General features: G+C 48.9%; 9 protein-coding genes across 9 annotated transcripts; 4 read left to right on the plus strand and 5 right to left on the minus strand.

The window, feature by feature from the left end:
* Nucleotides 1-52: 52 nt before the first annotated feature.
* Nucleotides 53-2,498, plus strand: DEU56DRAFT_909253 (uncharacterized protein; the record flags this gene model as incomplete). The annotated part of the gene is made up of 6 exons (XM_041357090.1): nucleotides 53-289; nucleotides 350-726; nucleotides 781-909; nucleotides 960-1,066; nucleotides 1,121-2,423; nucleotides 2,480-2,498. 6 exons carry the CDS (start codon nucleotides 53-55, stop codon nucleotides 2,496-2,498), a joined length of 2,172 nt encoding a protein of 723 aa, XP_041212303.1.
* A 618-nt stretch (nucleotides 2,499-3,116) lies between these two features.
* Nucleotides 3,117-4,180, minus strand: DEU56DRAFT_909254 (uncharacterized protein; the record flags this gene model as incomplete). The annotated part of the gene is made up of 6 exons (XM_041357091.1): nucleotides 3,117-3,161; nucleotides 3,220-3,327; nucleotides 3,380-3,511; nucleotides 3,565-3,648; nucleotides 3,702-3,821; nucleotides 3,872-4,180. The coding sequence occupies 6 exons, from the start codon at nucleotides 4,178-4,180 to the stop codon at nucleotides 3,117-3,119; spliced, it is 798 nt and encodes a 265-aa protein (XP_041212304.1).
* Nucleotides 4,181-5,876: 1,696 nt separating this feature from the next.
* DEU56DRAFT_690332 (uncharacterized protein) lies at nucleotides 5,877-6,155 on the minus strand (the record flags this gene model as incomplete). Its single annotated transcript, XM_041347116.1, has 1 exon — nucleotides 5,877-6,155. A coding segment is annotated over one exon (279 nt), but the record flags the coding sequence as incomplete, so codon positions are not given.
* Nucleotides 6,156-8,445: 2,290 nt separating this feature from the next.
* On the minus strand, nucleotides 8,446-8,688 carry DEU56DRAFT_689565 (uncharacterized protein; the record flags this gene model as incomplete). The annotated part of the gene is made up of 1 exon (XM_041347096.1): nucleotides 8,446-8,688. A coding segment is annotated over one exon (243 nt), but the record flags the coding sequence as incomplete, so codon positions are not given.
* A 31-nt stretch (nucleotides 8,689-8,719) lies between these two features.
* On the minus strand, nucleotides 8,720-9,981 carry DEU56DRAFT_729781 (uncharacterized protein; the record flags this gene model as incomplete). The annotated part of the gene is made up of 4 exons (XM_041348119.1): nucleotides 8,720-9,168; nucleotides 9,217-9,520; nucleotides 9,570-9,724; nucleotides 9,768-9,981. The coding sequence occupies 4 exons, from the start codon at nucleotides 9,979-9,981 to the stop codon at nucleotides 8,720-8,722; spliced, it is 1,122 nt and encodes a 373-aa protein (XP_041212307.1).
* Nucleotides 9,982-10,219: 238 nt separating this feature from the next.
* On the minus strand, nucleotides 10,220-11,347 carry DEU56DRAFT_729905 (uncharacterized protein; the record flags this gene model as incomplete). Its single annotated transcript, XM_041348131.1, has 4 exons — nucleotides 10,220-10,576; nucleotides 10,630-10,863; nucleotides 10,913-10,970; nucleotides 11,043-11,347. The coding sequence occupies 4 exons, from the start codon at nucleotides 11,345-11,347 to the stop codon at nucleotides 10,220-10,222; spliced, it is 954 nt and encodes a 317-aa protein (XP_041212308.1).
* A 523-nt stretch (nucleotides 11,348-11,870) lies between these two features.
* On the plus strand, nucleotides 11,871-12,656 carry DEU56DRAFT_730095 (uncharacterized protein; the record flags this gene model as incomplete). Its single annotated transcript, XM_041348143.1, has 3 exons — nucleotides 11,871-12,027; nucleotides 12,079-12,188; nucleotides 12,237-12,656. 3 exons carry the CDS (start codon nucleotides 11,871-11,873, stop codon nucleotides 12,654-12,656), a joined length of 687 nt encoding a protein of 228 aa, XP_041212309.1.
* A 737-nt stretch (nucleotides 12,657-13,393) lies between these two features.
* Nucleotides 13,394-14,214, plus strand: DEU56DRAFT_730016 (cyclophilin-like domain-containing protein; the record flags this gene model as incomplete). The annotated part of the gene is made up of 5 exons (XM_041348137.1): nucleotides 13,394-13,449; nucleotides 13,560-13,731; nucleotides 13,790-13,865; nucleotides 13,922-14,001; nucleotides 14,050-14,214. The coding sequence occupies 5 exons, from the start codon at nucleotides 13,394-13,396 to the stop codon at nucleotides 14,212-14,214; spliced, it is 549 nt and encodes a 182-aa protein (XP_041212310.1).
* DEU56DRAFT_87385 (uncharacterized protein) lies at nucleotides 14,191-16,733 on the plus strand. Its single transcript, XM_041355897.1, has 6 exons — nucleotides 14,191-15,875; nucleotides 15,931-15,968; nucleotides 16,022-16,029; nucleotides 16,080-16,316; nucleotides 16,393-16,522; nucleotides 16,576-16,733. Exons 1-6 carry the CDS (start codon nucleotides 14,407-14,409, stop codon nucleotides 16,602-16,604), a joined length of 1,911 nt encoding a protein of 636 aa, XP_041212311.1. The 5' UTR covers nucleotides 14,191-14,406; the 3' UTR covers nucleotides 16,605-16,733.
* The last annotated feature ends 149 nt before the right edge of the window (nucleotides 16,734-16,882 follow it).

Consider the following 16,882-nt stretch of genomic DNA (forward strand, 5'->3'; position numbering starts at 1 on the left):
AAGCGGTGACAATTGTGTCTCATCGAGTGATCATTAATTCAGCTCAGATAGGATGGCAGGAACAGTCTGGACCACACCTGAACAAAAAGACTTCCTTGAGACGTACTATAGCGGGTTTCTGTTAGTGCAGCTACAGGCAAAGGTTTCCCAGTACTGGGATCCAATATACCTTGAATGGTTCAAAAGATGGCCTGAAGAGGATGTAGTATTTAAAAATACTCCTGCCAGTGATCCCCGTACAGACGAGGAAACTAAAGTTCTGAAGGCAGCAGTTCAGAAGCGGAGACAGGTAAGCACTGCCCTCATGATGCCCTCACCGATGATGTACATACTGATATGCTTAAAACAGCAAATACGAACCTGGTTCAACTATAGGTCCCAACGAAGTGGCCGTTCAGCTGTGAACGCGATGACTAAAGTCATCCAGAAAACGTTAACCAATAAAGCCAAAGGAACTCGGGTTCATACCCCTGCCGAGATCTTTTCGACCATTGCCTATAAGGAGGAAGTAAAAGAGCGGGTTCAAGACACCATTAAGTCCGGCGAGCTCGTGACTAAACAGGAAAAATTGTCAGCTATTCGAAAACTTACACGCGAAGCATACAAAGCCGCACCGCCAGAAGTCCAAGCTTTGTGTGAGGAGAAGGTCCGAGAAGAGCACAAAGCGAAAGTCGCATTTAATGTGCAAAATGAAAAATCTGCACCTACCAATAAACAGTATGCAACGTAAGTTTCGGCTTTTGCCCGCACACCATTTTCCCATTGCTTATACATTATTAGCGCTCTCCAGGAGTGTACTGCTCCCATTGCGCAGTTCTTGCAAGTCATCAAGGACATGACAGGGTGGGAATGGACTGTTATGGGTGCTGGGCCTGACCCTCATCTTGGTGGCCAACTAAATGCGATGAGGTGCGTCTCATATTCGCTCGCTCATTTTCAGAATGCTCAAGACTTCTTAGTTACCATACAGGAGTGAATGGGGATGGACACAATTGGAAGCAAGCCACCCCAAAATTCGTTGAGAAGCATCTCAATCCATACTTGGAATTTGTTGGAACACTGTTTCGTGAGTAATGTTCCCATTTGATGGTCGGTCACGCATACTCATTGGATTCAATAGCCGAGCATGTCAGAAAGTCTCGTGCCATTGACGTTGTCGCCCCACTCGCAAACAGTCTATCACCCACGACTTCAATCGCGAACGGTCTACCACCCACGATTTCATCTCCCTCGGGTGAAGGATCTGGGTCACTGGAGGGTGCATCATCAACCGTGACTCCAGCATCACATGGAACTGCCCTGCATGCCCCCCTTACACTCTCGGACACCCTGCGAGGTGTCGACTCGTCTCAGATGCAGGGACTTATGCCTTTCAGCAACCCCCTGGGTGAAGGATCTGGGTCACTGGAGGGTGCGTCATCGACTGTGACTCCAGCATCATATGGAACTGCCCTGCATGCCCCCCTCACACTCTCGGACACCCTGCGAGGTGTCGACTCGTCTCAGATGCAGGGGCTTCTGCCTTTCAGCAACCCCCTCGGCCTTACCGTTGACAACGAAATGTCCACCGACTTCGGCACTGACATCTCCATGTCCCTCAATCCATATGACGCCTGCTTCACCAGCACATCAGCATCTAACTACGATTTCACCTTACCTGCCCGCTCCTTGTCATCCAGCGAAAATACACCAGCACACACTATGGGAGACACAAGCGCCGGCCTTACCTTTGACAATCAAATACCCACTGGCTTTACCACCGACACCTCCATGTCTTTTGATCCCTATGACGCCAGTGTACCCAGAACCCCGGCATCTAACTTCGATTTCATTTTGCCTGCCCACTCCTTATCATCCGGCGCAACCACCCCAGCGTCCACTATGGGAGACTCATTGCCAGATCTTACTTTTTCATCCAGTCCAATGCCATCATCTAGTCCAATGCCGGAAACTCCCATTACCTCATGGAGGAAACAGACGTACAGTACATCCGCATCTGCCCTCATGACACCCCCTCGCCTTCGCTTCCGCACTACATCCGCTATTGCTACCCCATTACCGTCTTTTGCCCCCTTGCCGGTATCAACGGAAAAGTATAACTTCAGTTCTTCTGCATACCCGCCTGATCCTCCAGTGGTTCCAGCCGCTGGAACAGCTCAGGTTTTGGCGCCACCAGTAGTATCCTCTGCTAGCGGTTCCGGCTGTGCTGGGGACTTGGATTCTGCTCTTGCGCCCTCCACTGTTGAGGTTGCCCAGGTTTCAGAACAGCCGGCGCTCCTCCCTTCTGATGTTGGTAGTGCATCGGGCTCCGCTGTGCAAGCCGATGACGTAGTTGCTCCTGCTGTTAGGAAGACAAAGCGCGTGCGCCAGCAGACGACACGTTTGGCACAGGCTGATAGCATAGGTGGCCATTCTCAAAAGAGGTTTGTGATTTCGAGTGTTTATTATTTGCAAGCGCGAACACTAACTCAATTTCTAGGAGGAGAAAGGCTATGTGATACTACACTATGTTTTGTGTTCCGTCGATAATACTGAGTTGTCAAGTGATGTTTATGTGTCTTGTGTTGTTGAATATTGAGAATACGAGCATATTTCTTGTTGAGACTTCGCGATTTGTGAGATGAAAGGCAGATTTCAAGGCAGACAAGACATAAGCATGAAATTTTGCGTGATCAGGCAAAAGAGCAACCAGTCTTATTGATATTTGCAAGGCAGACGGGACATAGCGTGAATATTTGCATATCCAGGCACGAGAGCAGCCAGTCTTAACACTCAGGCAATACCGATACCTAGAGCTGAATTGAGATTCCACTGATGCGCAGAGATCGACGAGGACTAGGCCATCAAAGGTACACGAACGTAAAATCTCGATCTCCTGCCAATTCGGGGTGCGGTAGGCCATCAAAGGTACGGCGAACGTAAAATCTCGATCTCCTGCCAATTCGGGGTGCGGGGAACCAGGGGATATAAGGCGTGTCCCGCCGAGGGTGTACAAAAAGGGGGGTGGGCTAAATTAGGCTAAGAACTACTCAAAGTGGGTACACGAATTGAGAAATGGTGTGGCGGATCATTACTGGCAGCGTTATGCATGGTGGGAATCCATTATGCATAACGGCTCACCCATCAAGGACTAGAGTCCACCATGCATAACCATGCTGTTTCTTACCACACATGGTTATGCATAATTTGGACAGTATAGCCTGTAGGATAAAAACGCACCAAAAATGCAAGCCTGTTCCAATGAGCGGAGTCAACCTCGATAGAGCCATGCGCAAGTGATTTTGCTGTGTCCATGATGCTCATGCGTTTGCGGATAGACGCGAGTAACTGAACAATCATTTTAGCAATTCTTAAGATAAATTAAATACCATTTGCATACCTTGCTCTTCATGTTACTGCGAATTGATGAAAGCAGCTCACTGACAATTTTCGCCAATATTGCAGTCAGTTCTACATCCTCAAACAGCGATGGTGGAACTTTGAATACGCCACTGTTGTCCTTGATGAAATTCTGTTGCAGTGTCAGTTCACGTGAAAGAGTCGTCATAGCTCGAAGGGGGTTACCATGATGTGGGGATGTGTGTCCGTCACATATGCGGTAATGTTTGGTGACAATAGACATGCTATCAAACGATTTTGGAGTGCGGACTGCATAGCACAATTAACCTAGTGACTTGTGGGTGGAGATGGCAAAAAAATACTTTGAAATCTTTAGAGTTTAGCAACTCTTTCAAATCAAGGAGAAGAGCAGCCTTTCGGCCTGTATCACTCTTCATCATAGACACTTTGAGATCAATGAGCATGTAATATATTCCTCCGGTCTAGAGGTGTTTCAACAAATGGGCGTTCGTCCAGCAATACAGCAACTCACATCAATAAAGTCAAAGAGACTCTTTTCTGAGACATCGTTCTCCTCGGCCATCTTCTTCACATACAATTTGAGCCGTTTTGTGCGCGAGGGCATAAGGATTGTTGGGTCATCCTGGCCAGCAGCAGAATCTGTCCTTCGGCGACGTATGCCAGCAGTAATTGCCTCATCAAGTGAACCATCAGATGAGTGGGAATACGGAACAGTAGAACGTGCCACGCTGTCACCAACAGCAGTCCGGCTGTGAGAAAATGATGTACTGTCGACCGGAAACGCGCCGAGTGGTGAGCGTGCGCGAGCGATGTTTCCCATTGCCTGAGAACCACTTGCAGAAGGGGCTCGTGTTCCACCACGTTGGCTCCTGCAGCTGCTGGCACTTCTGCCTCGAGACCGCAGCAAGTTGATGTCTGGAGTCAACAGACCGTCATTTTCTGACCTACGGGCCTGTGAATTAGCTGAAGTCTTTGAACCTTGAGAGCGCACAGGAAAACGCGAAATCATGATGTCAAAGGTGAGGGAAATGCACGAGACCTGGTGTTGCCCAAGGTTGACGGTGATGAACAAGAATCAAGTCAAATCACATTAAACTTTGCACTTAACGTAAATTCGGTAAATTTGGGGCACACAATGAAACCTTTCAATCCGACTTGAAGCTTGATAAAAACAGAGCAGCAGAGAAGGCAAACCGAATTATGAATAGCATTAGGTATACAAGTGGTATCAAGGGTGCAAAGGCAGCAGGGAAAGATATAGGGAACATGATGGATAAAAAAACATGCAATTGCGATCAGTGTTCTTGGACGAGCTTCAAATAACATTTCAATTGGTGGAACTGTGGTGAATCTGCGTGGAGGTCCTCACCTTGACCGTTGTGTTGTCGAACTGTGGTGAATCTGCGTGGAGGACCTTACTTGTGTTGTCGAACTGTGGTGAATCTGCGTGGAGGTCCTTACTTGAGTGGCAGGAGGAAAGAGCCCAGGTGAAATACGAAAGAAGGCGCTCAATCCTTCTTCTCCTCCTTGGTCTTCGAGCTGCTTTCGGAGGAAGCGTTCTCAGCATTCCGCTTCTCATACACCTTCTGGAAGAGGCTGAGCAAGGCTTGTTGAGTCTCGTTGATCTTCTCCCGTATTTGCTCAGCGGTAACATCGTCACTGCCGGCCTGACCCTTGGCAGCAAGCTCGCGGAGCTCACCAACGAGCTTGGTCACCTTCTTCTTCTCAGCGGCGTCGAGCTAGTCCTTGTCGAATTGTGGTGAATCTGCGTGGAGGTCCTTACCTTGACCGTTGTGTTCTCGAACAGATGGTTTTTATTGGCAACCAAGCCTCGAATCTGTTCAAGGCCCAGCCGGTGGACCACCAGGAAGGATATGTGGCCCCATGCGAATATTTGAACCTGATGCCATGGGACCCGGCTGTGCATAGGTGGGAGGGGGGTGTGTACTTGGATGATAGCCCGAGTAAAGATGCGGGGGCAGTGGCACTGGTAGTGGACGAGGGTATGGCTGTGGCGGAGGAAGGTACAGTTGTGACGGAGGAATGTATGGTTGTGAAAGGTGCGGTAGCGACAAAGGATGGTATGGTTGTGGCGGAGGAAGGTATGGTTGTGGTAGAGGGAGGTATGGTTGCTGCGGAGGAAGGTATGGTTGTGGCGGAGGAACATGTTGTTGTGGTGGATGGTGTGAAGGAGTCAGAGAGGGGTGGAAGGATTGAGACGGAGGAGGGTAAAAACCTGAGCCTATTGGCGGCGCAAAGTGGCCTTGGCAATGCTGACTGAAAGCAGCAGCATTAGCCTGAGATTGAACCGCTGGATTTTGCGCTTCAAGTTGATGAGTGCGAGATGACGCAGCCTTCTTGCCCCGTGTGCTGGAGCTGCTTGCTCTTGCTTTTGCCTTGGTGGTCCTCGGTTTGACGGAAGGTTTATCGAAAGCAGGAACTGGTACCGACGAACCCTGAACATCATTCACGGTGCTTTCAGCTTCTTGAGGGGTGTCGCCAGATTTCTTCGAGGCTTTCTTCTCCTTCATATGTTGTACAGCTGTGGCTCGAACTTCCGCCACATTTGTAACTCTTAGTGGTGTTTCACGAAGCGTTTTGGAAACCACGAGATGGATGTATGTGTAGTTATGAAGAGAGTAGGCATTGAGAAGAAAGTTCGGAGTGGACTTATGGCGAATAATGGGCTTCGTCCGAGATGTTTCGATCCGTTCTTGATGGACATGTTGTTGGAGGGTGTCCGTGCATTGTGAGTCGATACAATTATGCTGTAGGTTAACAATACATATGATATCCTGTTGGACAATGGTCAGAATGGTTTGCACATTTGTAAAAAAGACTCGCCGATGCTGTTACAACTACTTCATCATCCATAAGACTCAGTTGTGGGAGGTGGACAGAGGCATGTAATGTATCCAGAAACGAAAAGAGCTGTAATGCGACATGAATCACTGTTTCGTGGTCCTCAGAGGATATGAGAATCTCGCGAATACGACCAATGCCCATCTAGTAGCATGTCATGAATCAACAGTCACAAAAAGTCGGGAAAATACTCACCTGCCCATTCGCCCCTTGACGAAAGATAACGTGGCTATCTAAATGAGCGACGTCACCCTCGCTCGCCACAACCAATTTGCCACAATAATAAACAACGCCAGGCTGTGTGGTCTTCAAGGTCTTCGCACAGCGAGTGTTCTTCCAGGCCACCGCATCATTCCTCGTTGTTTTTCCATTCACGCCAGCAGTCGATCGAGCCTTTCCGGTGTGGGTACAACAATTCAGATTGAAGGAATCTGATGTGTTGGGTCTTGCTGCCTAGCTGCTATGTCAGAGTGTTGACAGTGTAAGACCCAGGGTTTCTGGACCAGGCTCAGAGCTCAGAGAGGGAGAGAGAGTAAGGGAAACTGCATTCAAAGTCACTCCAGGTGAGGGTAAAGGTAAAGACCAACATGATTATGTAAGCTATCCAAGTGCCAACACAAGCAAGGTAAATAGGGGTAAAGTAAGCCTAACCAGGAACTTGTTCCTACATCTCATGGGACCTTTAAATCATGACTGTCCCCAGTCATTTCCACAATACAGCCAAAACTAAACTGAACTTGAGAAAACTGACCTGATGATCCCCACACACCTGTTTTCACAGACTACTGTTGTCATGTGAACCGCGTCAGTGAGTGAGGGTCAGGCAACACGGCAAAAACTTGGCCCCCAGGACTGTACTGGAGGACTTCGGAGGATAAAACGGCAAAAAGCGGAGTAAGGGCTGCACGGATGACGATGGGGAGTAGCTGGATGGATAGGGGCGAGCGAGGGCTTCAAAATGAGTATAGGGTTTACTGGGTTTGGCGAAGGAATGGGCGAGTTATAGAGGAATTGGTCAGGGGGGGTGGAAAACACGAGAAATGCGGATAGCGTGTGAAGGGGCGGACATATTGAGAAGCGGATGCGGCGGATGTGACGGCGTGGACGAGGGCTTCAAAATGGATACTGGGTTGATGGCGATTGGTGAAGAATTGGGAAAGATATGGGGGAAATAGCGAAAAAGGGCGGAAATTGCGAGAATGGCAGATAGCGAGGGGATGCGCGGACCAATTGGGAAACTGATGCGGTGGATGTGTCGGCGTTGACGAGAGCTTCAAAATGGGTCTGGGGTCGATGGGGTTCCGATGCGAAATGGGCTGGTGAAATAGGAAGAACACGTATAGGGCGATGAGGGGGCAGGAGGAAGGGGTAGGCAGTAGTGAGGGACTGGCTGGTCATCTCAGGAAGCGGATTAGGGCGATGGGCAGAGCCACAGAGGGATGCTGGACGACCAAAAGAGCTAGAATAGACAGGCCTTTGTACTCCCACAACAACCTTATCTCTCCTCAACCTCTCAAAAACACGAAAAAACCCGATATCTCCACCACTTCTGCTCCAAATGGGATGACCCAGGGCTCAAAATGACGGCCTGAACGAGGGGAATCCGAATCTGAGTTTGCGAGAGATCCGGTCGAAAAACGCGTGGGAAAATCGCTTATCTGTGCGGAGGGGGGAGGAGGTGATGCTGAAAACTGATGAATGAGTGACTGTGGTTGGATAAGGCTTGGAGTAGGGATGGTAGGGTGATGATTGGTGAGCATAGAGAGCCTAGAAACAAGAAACCCTCGCGGTGGGCTCCAGTTGTGGGTACAACAATTCAGATTGAAGGAATCTGATGTGTTGGGTCTTGCTGCCTAGCTGCTATGTCAGAGTGTTGACAGTGTAAGACCCAGGGTTTCTGGACCAGGCTCAGAGCTCAGAGAGGGAGAGAGAGTAAGGGAAACTGCATTCAAAGTCACTCCAGGTGAGGGTAAAGGTAAAGACCAACATGATTATGTAAGCTATCCAAGTGCCAACACAAGCAAGGTAAATAGGGGTAAAGTAAGCCTAACCAGGAACTTGTTCCTACACCGGAACCTACAAATAATATGAGTGAGGATAAAGTGAGGCACGATGTGCTTAAATACCAGGTACTGGGGGGACTTGAACGAAATTGGACAACCCAAGAAGTCGGGCTTGCTCTGGGTGATCGTGCAGGTACTCGATGACCACTTGACCACCCTGAACCCATTTTGCTACCTTAGGGTTGTACCAATATCCACCGGTGGCAACATGTTTGATGATGTCTTGGTGAGCGAAGGTTCTGCAGCTGTCACGGCTCGGTGCCTGACGGTTGCTGTATATGCACGACAAACGAAAAACATGGTTAAATGACTCATATCTTTCTGTCGAAAATACAATTGCGGGGCCAAACCGACGGATGTAAGCTGGGAGGTGGATTAAAAAATGAAATTTTGGTTTGCTGATAATGATGCTGGGCGAACATTGAGCTGTGACATTAAGGAAGTCCTGGATCGTTCGAGATAACTTCGCCTGAAAGACTCGAGTCAGCATGAGACCTAGAATCTACATTTGTGTATGAACTTACAAGATAAGCTTCTGTATTCAATATGTTGGTGTGCCATACGAGCACGATAAGCTCTCCAATGATAGTCCATGCATCGAGAACAGTTGAAGGTACGAGGTCATAAATTAAAAATGGCATCACTTGCGCCAAACTCTTGAAATGTTTTCCAATCAGGCTGCCTTTATAATGGCAGATGTAGTCTGCACCGAGGCACGGAGCATTCAGTCCGTCAGTATCAACAGAATGGAGACGAGTCTGAAAGATGTCCATGAGCTTTGCTTTTTCAAGTAAAAATACCGTTTGTCCCCAAAAATATTTGACAACCCCAAGTAGCACTGTGTGCAAAATTTCTGTTGGCGTGTCCATGTGCATATTGAGGCCTACCAGCAGTGTTAACGAGAGGGTCAACAACATGGAAAAAAACTGACCATCCATCCCCAACAATGGGTTGATGGTGTCGTCGATCGTGTTGCCTCGCAGAAGTTCCTCAAATTCTTTCTCCAGTGCAGCTGTGACGTCAGCTTCGGACATTGCTTGAGTACCAGCTGCTCGTTTTCGAAGTTTCTTCCCAAGTTCCACGAGGGTGTTGATGATGGAGATGGAGGCCGAATCACGAATACCTGTTGTCGATACTGAGTTCTTGATTTTCTCTGTTGCACCAGACTTCAAAGCCATCTCAAACTGCTGTCGGATGTTCGCTGCAGTGCCTTCTGGTGTTCGCAGATTTCCCGACTACGGGCACGTCGTCAGGCATTAAAGTTTGATTCAAATACATGCTTACCGTGAACAGGCTACTGTAACCATCTTCGGACGCCTTGAATTCTTTCGTTCCGCCAGCATCGCACGTCCGACAGAAATAATTGCAGTTTAAGCCTGCGTGGCTGCATTCCTCTGCCTGCATGGGATTATCCCCCGATGCCGGATGTAGCTGCATCACTATGGATCATGTTAGAACTTCAATTTAGGCAAATCAACAAACCAACAAACGAAATCGACTGTTTCATTGCCCGCATTAGTTCCATCGGAGTGGCATTGGGCGAAGATGTGACGAAGCGCACAAAAAATTCCTTCTCCAACATCTCACGTGGTAAATTTGCGTTCGACATGTAAATTGCGTGGTGTTTATTCCACTGTTTGGATATGTTACCGGAGACGTCGTCCATGAAAACGATGAGAGGGACTGTATATACCATGCGACCGCTTGCTTTTTTGCGCATCGGACTTGCTGAAAGTGATGCATATTTCATTGATGAGGCTGTTATCATGTGAGTCCTGCGATCGCTGATACAAACAAACACATAACACACCTGTTAGCCCGCAATCAAGTTCACCCTGTGTCGCAGCTATGTCTTCAAATGACCGCATAAACGCGGACGTAGGAATGATCTCTTGTTCATCATGAACGATGAATCCGGCCTGTTATTTGAGTAGTTAGTATATTAGCTTATATGTCATTATAGATGAGCGACGACCACGTACATCTGTTCGTTCGACTGCCCGACCAAGTGAGTATAAGAGCTTCGTGTCCACATGCTTGTGGAGTTCGTTGTCGTCGTCGTCTGAGTCCACGGGAGGTGAAGCGTAAAAAAAGCGCTCTGGAATGAAGTAGTCTCCAGAGTTATCCTGTAGTAGTTCATCTGTAAAATAAATCGTTCCGTTCACTCGAATTGCTGGCGGTGACGGAAGATCTAACAACATCTTCGTCCCGTTGAAGACCTGTGACATGCCCTCGCCACCATCTTCGGGGTAATCCTTCATTGCGAACCGAGTTAAGGGATTCGAATAGTCCTAAATTTAATGTCACCTCTGCGCTCGCGTGGAGACGTGTAGGCTGGACACACCTTTGCAATCGCTTCTGCGATGTTGTTGATGTAAAATACATCACCAGAGCGAGATGTAACTTTCTGAGTCGGATTGCCGACTAGATTATCCAGGTATGTGTGGCACTTCTTCATCGAACCCAAAGAGGGGACATTCTGAGCGCCAAGATCTACAGCCCAATTGAGTATAGCTCTCTTCTGGGTCTCGGAGAACGGGAGACGGGGAGAGCTAAAAAGCAGGGACGTGAGGAAGTGCTTGACAGGGATGTAAGTAGTTGTCATGCAGATACAGCAATAAACATACGGCTTTCGAGGGCCACGGATATGTTGGGCTGTTCATCGAGACCGTATCGAAGTTCGCACTCGCCTTATCGTAGATATCATCTGGTGATGTTACTGAACACACGGCCCCACGAAGTGAACAATGATGTTACTCACTGGGGAGTTCAACACCGAAATTGGGAGCACTGTCGTCGAAGAGTTCGTGCTCCTCATCAGAGGACCGGGAAAGTGGAGTCGAGAATGGTAATTCACCCGACGCGAGGGTTGCTTGAAGTTCGGCGAATAAGTCCGTACATCCTCCTTCGAATTCAAAAGTGCGATGGCCGATTATCTTTTTCACGAGCTCTGATAATCTAACATCAGAGTCCACATCATTTGACAGTACTGTAACAGGTGCTGTAGGCGGTGGTACACCAGACTGCGCACCAGCAAGCGGTACATTAGAAGTGTCGTCCATATCCATGAAAGAGTCATCAGCATCAAAAGAGAAATCGATGTCAGCAGGCGGCGGTGATCCGGACTCCATGTGAATGACGTCTGAGTTGGTACCCTTCTCGCCCTGGACTGAATGCAAAAGCCTCCTCCTCGTCTGTCGCTCCGTGAAGTATCTAGTGTGACGAACATGGATTCCTTGTAGAGCGTGCTTCTCGGTATGTCGTAGCTCCATTGTACGGTAAATACCATTTTTCCGAGGGCACGCTGTACAGAGGACACGCTTTCGAGTAGTATCGCAGAATTGCAGAACTGTGGCCACCAAATCAGTACACATATAAATTGCGAGTATTTTAGGGAAAATATACCAGCGCCATCCACAAGATCAGCTGGATTCATGATGGGACAATAAGCACTTGATTCTGACTTGACTTGAATCTTGATGGCGAAGCGCCGGTCACATGACTCTTGACCGTTGAAATCAACAACTTGAAGTCCGACGCTCTCATGTCCCCTGCTCATCGTCGTCTTTATTCAATCCTCAACCAATGGAGTCTGAACTACGCACAAATATTGTGACCGTTTATCCGGATATTCAATACCAGGATGTCAGCACAGGTCCGCTCCAGTCTGTGCTCCTTACTATATGCTTTTCAGGGAGACTCCCAAGGCAGGTTATTGAAAGAAATATTGTGAGCTCTCGCCGTCCACCATCAGAACTGTTTGCTGATGATTGGTGTGCAACAGCCTGTTCAGATCGCGGTCTCTTTTCAGAGGAGTATGGGATCTTTGCCTCGCCAGTTGTGGAGGCCGCGTCGATGGATCTCTGTTCCAGTACTGGAGATTCAATGCACTCAGACTGCGCCGTAAGTCTACAGTCTTTGAAATTTCTTCTGAAAACTTACATTGCGCAGTCGGCCTGCAGCCACGGTCACGATGAGTCTCCTGCGCTCCCGGATGACATTCTTATCCCATTCCTGCCCCTTCAACACTTCGATTACTCTGACCAGGCTAAATGGGCCTTGCTTATGAAGGATATTGAAGGGTGGCTTGTTTCTCAGGTGAATTGCCAGACGCAGCTGTGGACATGGGGACGCGATGCGTTTTGGCTTGCTTTCATCGCGGCATATCCATCATTCCCAAGGGGCTTGTGGCCGAAGTGGGATTGCCGAATTCCTTTGGAGGGTACATTCATCGAGCAATGGTTAGAACGGTCAGGTGATGTCCCTTTGATGGAGGATCAAGATGTTATGAATGTATTGGCCGACATCTGGGCCGAGTTTGGCAAACATGCCGCCCTCTTCTTTCCCGATCCCCTCGTTGCCTCTGATTAATTCCAAGACATTTTTTCCTCCTGCGGTACAAATATTTTAGTCTTGTTAGATAGCTATCAGTGCATACTTTGAGTGTGTATACTACAGTACAGTGCTTATCTGCAATGCATACCTTGTTGTATCCTTTTGAGTAGCCCCAATCGCACCGCCAGGACACTTCAAAGAGATTTATTCGAATATCCGTCCGTCAATCTTCAATAGTGGCTTGCAGAGGAATTAATGGTGAGTGCTACATATAGAGGTCACTCAAATATAAGTACGAGCTCTGTCATAGGTCTGGCACAGGTATGCCGCGCGACCTGTGCCATATGACTCATTTCGATGTGCCTGACATGTGCGACCGCCAGGTCTGGACAAGCCCAGAATTGGGCAGCAAGATAGCAATAATCAATGTATTGTCCAGGATCGGGACAAAAGCTTCAAAAAGGACCAGATCTGTGAGCTTTACAGGATCAATTTATTATTTATGGGCCCAAGTCTGTATTCGAACTCGTATCAACCTGGTTGCCAGGCCATTTAAATCCTTTTCGCGCTAGCTCGGTTTCGCCCAAAGTGGCAATTGGCGGTGTACATGGTTTTATTTTATTTGTATTTTATTTATTTATTTTCAATTTCAATTTCAATTCGCTTGTGCTGTGGCTGTGTCCAGTAGGATGGGTTTACAGAAAACTGTAATTTTAACAGGCGCAGGTGTCTTCGTACTCGTCGCAGGTGCATCCTATCTATCTGACCAACCCATGCTCAATTCATTCCTTCGCCGTTTCACGACCTCCGCGTCGACTGCAAAGCCTCTGTGAGTAGACTTCTCCCCACTAACTCACAAAAATTGATTCGATATGTTACCAGGTCTTCGCGTGTCTTCGTAAGTTTCAACAAATGTTCATGACTGTCATCAGAACCAAGTTTCTATAAAATACAGTTCGATGTTGCCATAGACAACAAGCCTTCAGGACGTATAACATTTAAGCTGTACGACGACGTCGTACCCAAGACCACGAAGAATTTCAGGGAGCTTGCTACGGGCCAACACGGATTCGGCTATGCTGGAAGCTCTTTTCACCGTGTCATCCCCGCTGTGATTATATTCTCCCTCTTTCACACCTCCCATGGCTAACGGATATCGTCTTTTATAGTTTATGCTTCAAGGAGGTGATTTCACGCGGCACGATGGTACTGGTGGCAAGTCGATATACGGCGAGAAGTTCGCAGGTCAGTTCCTTTAAAGTTCTATTTTCTTTTTATGCCATAGCTGATTGGATGTATAGATGAGAATTTCAAGCTGAAGCACGAGAAGCCTGGATTGTTGTCCATGGCTAATGCTGGCCCGAACACTAACGGTTCTCAAGTGCGTGCTTATTTGGCGAATCTTGGATTAGATATTGATGTCTTGCAGTTCTTCATCACAACCGTGGTCACGTCGTGGTTGGATGGAAAGCACGTTGTCTTTGGTGAAGTAGAAGAAGGGATGGAGATTGTGAGGACCATTGAAGCTCAGGGCACGAGGAGTGGACGGACGAACAGCAAAATCTCTATAACAGCGTCTGGTACTGTAGAGTGAGGAATGGTCTGCTTAGCATTTCCTTTCGATATCTTACACGACATTGTTGCATTGAATTCACGCTAGATTCTTATTCTTCCCGTTCAAGCAGCTGACGGTTGCTTACTGATGCCTACACTCTTCCGTGAGAAGTCTCGATATTATATTTATTAGCTGTACAGCGAGCTCGTTTTACCTCCTGACGATTCAGACATGGCTTCCACCATCGCTGACCTTCCAGCAGAGCTCATTGAAGCCGTGCTCATCGTGTCCGCAGCCTCCGAGAACCCAAATTCCATAGCAGCGCTCTCCCAGACCAGCAAGTTCTTCCACGACCTAATCTACCGCTGCCCAGACCAGCATCTCTGGCGCGAGATCTTTCTTACTACCTTTGATGATCCTAGACCAGCTCTGAACCATCTGAGTACCATATCAGGTGGCCACCCCAGCCGGGAGTTCGACTGGACGCAAGAATACATTGACCGTATTAGCGCAGCTAGGTGTATCAGACGTCCGGCCCAATTGACAGCCCCAGTATGTTCACAGCCGGAGGCCCTCGGCATCCCAGCGTCATTATCCGTCCTGAAGGCGTTACTCTCAGTCATCACCACTTCCATGCCCTTCCCATCCTCCCCGCCCATATCTCTCACCATCCTAACCGAGTTTCCCGAGTCTAATTCCCCTTACGCACCTATGTTCAACTCTCCCCCGTTCCCACCCCTGCTCCTCCTGCTTACAGCTGACTACACTGGCATGCTCAAGAGTGTCAATGTGACGTGGCTTCAAGAGTTATTAGAAATCGGGTTCCCCCCTGAGCTCACACGCACGCTACTAGCAAAGCTGTCCTTTGATGTCCAAGGTCATGCACCGCACCACCCTGTTCTAACTCCCGCATCGCACTGGGACGGATCAGAACTCGGCCAGCTATTCCACAAACTCATCTGCTGTACCGGATTTATACCCATTTCCGCACCAGCCCCCGAGCTCGCAGACCCATCCACTCCCAACTCTCCAGGACCAGCAGATATACCCGTTCCTGGAGCCTGGCCAGTTGCATCTGCGTCTGACGAGGACGAGGATCTACCTCCCCTGCCCATTACACGCCCACGACCCATGTTATACACCGCTGTAGAGCAGTCCGCTGATGCTCGCACCCTCGCACGTAGGCGGGTCTACGATATGCGCTACATCGGACCCGCACGCATGTGGGGTCCCTACCAGCACGTGCAGCGCGACCCTAATAGCTCCCCCGAGTCAAACCAACCTGAAAGCCCGGACGATGACGAAGATGAAACCAATGAAGACGACGAAGATATAGATGAAGATGACTTGGGGTTGTTAAACTTGGGACTGATGAACGGGAACCGTGTCCCTGATCTGAGCCCGCCAATCCAGCCGTACGAGCTCGTACCGGACTATGTGTGGCTCGCGTCCGCGCGTATCGTCGTGGAGGCGAATCTGAGGGATGTATTTAGGCTGTCGCCCGACCCAACTGCATTCTCGACAGGCGATATCTTACCATATATGCGCAAGATGCATACGATGTGCATAGGTGGGTCGCCTGGGTATTGGGAAGCGTGGGCAAATCGACCTGAGAAGGGGGAGGGATCCGAGAAGAGTGGGAAGAGCAAGCAGGGTGAAGTTGAGGGATGGGATTGGGCGGGTATCAGTGGTACCTGGAAGTGAGTTTCAAGCTATGCGTTCTTTTGAGAAGTTCAATTCTGTTGATATATGCAGACGGTGTGTTTGCTGGCTTGATTACCGAGAACTCCTGGGTAAGTGCTCTCAATTCGTCCTACCCCGTCTCGTACTGAACGCTCCCTTGCAGTACACAACGTGAGACACATCATCTAGCAAACGTACCCTCTAATTCGTCACTACTATAGCTCGCACCCGAAAGGTTCCTCGAAGACGGCATGCAGGAAGCTTGCCGAATCATACCCCTCGCCATTCGCATAACTGGCTACTCCGAATCTCCCATCCCACCAGGCAGCACCACCCGCCCCCTTCCAACCATCCACGTCGAGGGTGAATCCATAGGGTCTGACCGCAGTTTAAACGACTTGCGCAAAATCAAAGGTACGGTGAGCGTAATTGGCAATGGGGCTATCCGATGGCAGATGGTGAGTTGCTCTTTTCGCGCTTTGTAGCCTGCGTGGTTCGTGATACCTTGCGTATGTATTGCTGATTAATTAAAAGGTATCCTTTGCACCGGGGTCAAATGAGCCTGAGTGGTCATCGGAGGCGGTTCAGATTGGCGGGTCGGGTGCGGCGGTTGGGTTCTTGGGGATGTGGACGGGGGCGCTGCATGAGAGGCCGGACCCGCTTGGTGAGTTGTTGGTGTTTTGCTGAGCGTGTTTGTTTGTTGATGCGTGCGCGTAGGTCCGTTTTGGGCTTGGAAGGTCGCGTGAACTGGACTTGCGGTATGCGAGTCTGTGAGTTTGGTTATGATGGATGTCTGGGTAAATCTGAGGTAAATGTCTGTTAGTTTGGGGATGGCTTCCGCCATTTGGCCTAGGAAGCCTGGTTTACGGGTTGCTGTGATGGGGGTTATCGATTCCTCGTATCTCTGTATGAGGAGACACGTATATCAGACCTCGAGCTTGAAATCACATAGAACGGACTGCAGCACGACTCGACGAGTAACGCAGCAATTGATATATACATCATGATGTGGTTAGTTGTGAAC

Source organism: Suillus clintonianus (genome assembly GCF_016758775.1).
Source record: "Suillus clintonianus strain FC179 chromosome Unknown DEU56scaffold_12, whole genome shotgun sequence".
NCBI classification, from domain to species: domain Eukaryota; kingdom Fungi; phylum Basidiomycota; class Agaricomycetes; order Boletales; family Suillaceae; genus Suillus; species Suillus clintonianus.

Excerpts from the sequence above, each read along its gene's own strand:
- DEU56DRAFT_87385 (XM_041355897.1), top strand. The coding sequence starts at position 14,407 with ATGGCTTCCACCATCGCTGACCTTCCAGCAGAGCTCATTGAAGCCGTG. Across the intron at positions 16,317-16,392 it reads GGGCTATCCGATGGCAGATG|GTATCCTTTGCACCGGGGTC; the intron begins GTGAGTTGCTCT and ends ATTAATTAAAAG. Across the intron at positions 16,523-16,575 it reads TGAGAGGCCGGACCCGCTTG|GTCCGTTTTGGGCTTGGAAG; the intron begins GTGAGTTGTTGG and ends GCGTGCGCGTAG.